This window comes from Arachis ipaensis, chromosome B03 (assembly GCF_000816755.2).
Source record: "Arachis ipaensis cultivar K30076 chromosome B03, Araip1.1, whole genome shotgun sequence".
Taxonomy (NCBI): Eukaryota; Viridiplantae; Streptophyta; class Magnoliopsida; order Fabales; family Fabaceae; genus Arachis; species Arachis ipaensis.
Window position 1 is genome coordinate 31061739 of NC_029787.2, and position 6204 is coordinate 31067942.

Consider the following 6204-nt stretch of genomic DNA (forward strand, 5'->3'; position numbering starts at 1 on the left):
TCAGCACCTTATATATATATATATATGATTTTTTATATAAGTAACTATATATACACATTATTACAATCACGACTCCTATCTCTCTTATAAAAATAGAAGAATAAAGGTGAGGAAAAAACTATAACTATATGTACAACTAGATGCACAGAAGAAAACTTCATAAGCTACTTCGTCTGTCTTGAAAAGAAAAGTTTGTAGCGGGTGAGAACCTAACCACACGGTCTTGATGCATTCGCATCTTTAGTATTTTTCCCTCATGATTTCATTTAATTAGTTAAGAATTCTTGTTGGATAAGCAATGATTTCATGCTTAAATAAGTATTACTTTGAGTTAGTTGAATTCATTGATTATAGGAGAATTTAGGAGAAATTTAGTAAGGAACAAAGAGGAAAAAGAGGCTAGGAGTCATCGAACACAAAAAGCACATGGAAATAGAACAAATAGAGAGATCTCTAAACTAAATAGAAGGCTCTCTGAAAATACCCAAAATAGCCGTGCAACATAGGAGATAAGGCATACCACGTTGCACGGCCATTGTGGGTTATTTTCAAGGAGCTTTCTATTTAGTCCGAGAACTCTCTGTTTGTTTTATTTTTATGTATTTATTGTGTTTGATGACTCCTAACCTCTTTTTTTTCTTTGTTCTTTGTCAATTTCTCCCAAATTCTCTTGTAATCAATGAATTCAACTAACTCAAAGTAATGTTCATTTAAAAATGAAATCATTGCTTATCCAACAAAAATTCTTAGCTAATTAAATAAAATCATGAAGGAAAAACACTAAAAATACAAATAGATCCAAAATTTTGATGTGAATTTTACAAATTACAAACTATTAGCAAATATACCGGGCCGTATCAAATTTTATTCTAATATATTCAATTTTCTCTTTTATTTATTTATTTTTGGGCTTAGGTCTTGGATTTATGAGTTCATTTGGGCAGTCTGAAAGTGTGAAACTCCAATGCCCTTGGTTCCTCTTGCGCTCAACTAACAAATATTTTAGCAAACACTTGGTGTGCATTTGGTGAACGCCGTCGACAATGTTCTCTGCAATCCTTCACAAGTCTCGCAACTCCACGTGCACCTTTCTTCAACGTTCGAGGATATGGTTCTCGAGCAAGAATCAAGTGAAGACGACCAACCGAAAGAACCTGTACTCTCGCATCAGTCCTCTCGGAGACCCTTCCGTCAGCGTCGTCCCCATCCTCGACCACTGGCTCCTTGAAGGCCACGCCGTCAAGGCCCCTGAGCTCCACAACATTGTAAAAGATCTCCGCTCTCACAAGCGCTTCAATCAAGCACTTGAGGTAACGCATTTTCTCCCTTCTTCCTTGAAAATCATTGATTGAGATTTCATCAACACCAGTATAAGTATCATGTAAAGTGTTCATGCCTCAACTAACTAGTATAGATTGACTTAACTGTCAGAATATTTAACACTCTGTCTGCATATCAATAATAAATCCGTTTTGTTAACCATTTCTTTTGCTAATGTGTTTACTATAGAACGATTTTATTGAAAATCCAAAAATTTGAAGTTTCAACGCTTTTGTAGTGCATTTGTTAAAGAAGAAAAAAGAACTACTTTAGAACATTTAACTTCAACCTGTACAATAACCGGTGTATACAATCAAGGGTAGAAGTTATTTACCTTTATCTGTGTAGCTAGACTAATTCCTCCAGCCACTTAACATAGCTTGATACTAAGGGACTGGTAGGCAAGGCCCCCGGGCTTGAACATGGGCTCTTGGGCCTCGTGGATGCCTCTTTCTTAGGTTTGGCTTTGCCACTTGACTGGGGAGTCATTGACATCCACAATCCCCTCTTAACTTTTCTTTCTTTGTTTTTACAATATTATTTTCTGCCTGAGCTAAATTGTAAATGTTGTCATGTTTTGTGGTACAAGTAATTTACTACTAAATTTAAAACATAAATGCTGATACACTTTTAATCTTGCATGTACAGATTATATGTGTATATATATTTGATATGATGTATAGCTTATATACCGACCATAGATACGTGTTTGTAATTTATATTGTTTTGGTTGTTTAATAGAGTATGTTTCTATATGATAGTTATCAACTTATCATTTTGTTTCTGCAGTTCTCATCCATGTTTTTTCTTGGTAAATTCCTAGCTTCACCCATGCACATATTGTCAATGATGTAAACAATTTTGGTGTGCTAGTAGAACCAGTTTTAGTTACCAAACCAAAAATCTGAAAGTTTACATCATGCTCAGGTTTCTGAATGGATGAGTAGCAAAGCACTATGCCCAATATCAGCAGGTGACCAAGCCATTCAGCTAGAACTTATTGGTAGAGTCCGTGGACTGGACTATGCAGAGAGCTATTTCCATAATCTGAGTGATCAAGAGAAAACTGAGAAGCTTCATGGTGCCCTGCTAAGTTGTTATGTCAGGGAAGGCTTAGTTGATAAGTCACTCTCCCAGATGCAGAAGATGAAGGAGATGGGTTTCGCTTCTTCTCTCAATTACAATAATATAATGTGCCTCTACATGCGAACAGATCAACACGACAAAGTCCCTAGTGTTCTGACACAAATGAAAGAGGACGGTGTGTCTCCAGACATTTTCAGCTACAAGGTCTGCATAAACTCTTATGGTGCAAGATCTGACCTCGCTAATGTGGAGAGACTACTGGAGGAAATGGAAAATAACAGCTGTATCGGCACAGATTGGGTGACGTATTCTATGGTTGCTAACATCTACATAAAGGCGGGTCTCGAAGAGAAAGCTCTGGCCTACCTAAAGAAATGTGAGGATAAGGCAGATAAATGCGATACTCTTGCCTACAACCATCTGATTTCACATTATGCAACTCTGCGGAACAAGAAAGCTATGATGAGACTTTGGGAACTCCAGAAATCCAACTGCAAGAAGCAGCTCAACAGGGAATATATAACCATGCTGGGTTCTCTGGTGAAACTCAAGGAGCTTGGTCAAGCTGAAGAGTTGCTTCGCGAGTGGGAATCGTCGGGCAACTGCTATGATTTCAGAGTGCCAAACATTCTCCTGATTGCGTATTCTCAGAATGGATTGATTGAAAAGGCGGAAACAATTCTCCGAAGCATGGTTGAGAAAGGGAAAACTCCTACTCCTAACAGCTGGGCGATCATCGCGTCTGGTTATGTAGCGAACAAGAACATGGAGAAGGCGTTTCAGTGCATGAAGGAAGCTGTGGCTGTACGAGCCGAGAACAAAGGTTGGAGACCAAAACCTAATATCATTTCCAGCATATTGAGTTGGGCTTCTAGCAACAGAGATGCTGAAGAAATAGAAGGTTTTGTCAATTCCTTTAAGAATGTGATTCCAATGAACAGGGACATGTATCTATCATTGATCATGGTATCCGTTAGATGTGGTAAGAAAGTTGATGGAATTTTAGAGAATATGAAAACTGATAAGATAGAGCTGGATGAAGAAATATTGAACATCCTTGGCTCAAGATTGTAACAAAATTTTTATTTCTTTCAAAAGCAACTAAATATAAAATTATTTGCAAATTAAATTTGAACTATGAAATCTGAGGAGAGAAAAACTAAAAGATATTTCTTTCTGAAATTTTGACCACACTTCACTCTTTCAAAGTGCTCTTCCCTCTTCTTCTGCCAATGCATGAACTTTGTTCATTTTACTCATGAAGTAGCATTTCAAGTTCAGGCACCAAACAGCAGACCTTCATTATTGTTGAACCCCGTTATTTTGACACAGCCCTTGAAACCCTTGCATTGTTGTCTCTTCCTAAATCCCATCTACAAGAGCTCGTATTCTCCCCTCCATGACCTTGCACCTCTCATCTGGTCACCATCGCCGCTTGCTGCGTATTCATTGTTGGTGATTTTTTGTGAGTCTCTATCCTTTATCCTGTGTGTTAGTTGATTTTGCGAATGAATTTCAAAATATTTGTTGATTTTGCCACTAATCGATAAACATTCAAGAAACAATGTACAGTTTTTATAAGATTATTCCTAATTTGCTTTAATATGCATAATGTAGATATTTCCATTAAGACATCTTCACATGAAAATGACATTACGAACTATTAAACATGTCAAACTATCTAATGATTCGCAATGTTATCTTCACGTGAAGATGTCTTCATGGGAATATCCATTTATGCATAAACATAAGAACTAGGCCATGAGTTAATTATGGTGTGCACCGAATGGTTCCAAATTGATCGTTACTCTTATTTTGATTGCAAGTGTCTCAATTGAGGATCTCTATCTGAAAGTCTTATAGTTGTAACAACCTCTTGGGTTTACAACTGTGCTTTCGGAAACCTTGCCATAATTTGTGGGTGGAGCTATTATGAGACAAAACCCTCATTCTGCAACGTTAGGTTGTTTTGTATTATAATTCTGCTAGGGAACCAAGAGGGGGTCAGCAACTCCTGCCAATTTTTTAATGGGCTGACCTCGAAACTCATCTTAATAAAAATGAGTTAATATACATAGATGTTTTTTCTGTTAAGTATTGGAATGTTTCTTTTTCATACTGAATGAATGTTCTTTTATATATTTTTTGAATTTTTTAATATTGTAAATGTGAATGTCTCTATTTCTTTAAGAATTTCATAATTTTTTTTTAAATTTTATAAATATCTAATTATTTTTGTCAAAATATAACTGGATATTTCTTTTGTTAAACATTAGGATTTTTTTTCCTATTAAATGAATATTTTTTTTATATTTTTGTACTTGTTCCAGGACAATTCGTGCTCCACCACTGCTTCCTTAAACAATTCCTAAAGTTGAACCAAGTGCAAGGCAGAGACCGATTTTAAGGGTATCTACGTGATCTCTTTGACACGCAGCTTCCCTATGGGCGAAGCTTCATATTCTTCGCTACACAGGCCTTCGGTTCGGGATCTCCCATCTGATTCAACGGGGACCTTCAATTTTGCGACTGTAACAAAGCTAAAGAAGTTTACATGCATGGCATCCGAACTTTTATACATATTCCAACCACCGATGGCGTTCTTGAAATGGGTTCCTACGATCTCATCACTGAAAACTGGGCTCTACTCCTTCAATAAACCAAGTCTCTCTTTGGATCGCAATATCATCAACTCAATGCATTTCGTCACTTTCAGTCTGAGAAGTTGCAGAATCTTGGATAAGGGCATAGACGGAGAGAACCTGACGGTGAGAGAGAGAGGTCTGTATGTGGTTGTTGGAGGTGGGTAGGTTAATGTAAGAGAAAAGAAGAAGATTTTTATAAGTTTTAATTAGGTTTACTTAATCAATTTTAAATTTTTTAAATTTTAAATTTAAAAAATTATAAAATTTAAAAAATTTAAAATTAATTATTAATATAATTATAATTAATTAAGTTGTTCCATTCTTGGTTGATTAGAAGTTGGTTCATATACTTTTCCATAATAATTATATTTAAGAGAATGTTTTAAAACATTTACATGATATTTAATATTTATACTACCATTGCATTATTTCACAAATTATATATGGTGCCTCAGCTCTGTGGAAAACATGATGTATGCAATGTTGTGATTAATTAATTAATGTCTTCATTTTCATTGATGAAATCACGGATTAATAATCTATTAATTAACAAACATTATTTCCTGCTTAGCTAATCCTAATAATAATAATGTAATATATATCCATGGAGTGGCCAATAATTTCACCTGCAATAAGTTAATCAAATTAAACTAAATAAAATAAATCCCACTCATCAAAGTTGAAAATTTTAATCATGATCACGCGCTATTGAATATTATTATCTTAACCATAATTATATTGTACTAACCATGATTATCCACTATATATATTCATAGTCCAAAGTCATTTTCTAAAGAATATTATTATACACGCAACTGCTTCGTGTCGCCGCACGTTATATTATTCGAGGCTTTTCAGCTTAGCTTGCGTTTTTTAAGTGATGACGATTTTATTATTATTACTTTTTTTTTTTTGGATAATAAAATGACAATGATTCTTTCGGAGCTTACCATATACCAATACCCAAATGAATTTAAATACTTTAAAAAATATTATTGGACGAATTTATTTGTGAGTAATGAAAACTCTAATTGATATATATGGTCTCTAGAAAAATTAATTGAAATATGAGAGTAATATAATAAGCTCATTTAAAAAAAACTAATATTATTTTTTAGTTATATTTTAATATTAATTTTATACTTTGATAATG

The 6204-nt window shown here is 34.6% G+C and overlaps 1 protein-coding gene across 1 annotated transcript in view; it reads left to right on the plus strand.

Annotated features, from left to right (window-relative positions):
• Positions 1–3535, plus strand: part of LOC107630243 (pentatricopeptide repeat-containing protein At4g21705, mitochondrial) — a 9372-nt gene extending 5837 nt beyond the window's left edge. The window contains exons 2-3 of the mRNA XM_016333335.2: positions 916–1310; positions 2248–3535. Coding sequence (XP_016188821.1) covers positions 1044–1310; positions 2248–3480 — 1500 coding nt within the window. The 5' untranslated portion in view covers positions 916–1043 and the 3' untranslated portion in view covers positions 3481–3535. The remainder of the gene's footprint in view (positions 1–915; positions 1311–2247) is intronic.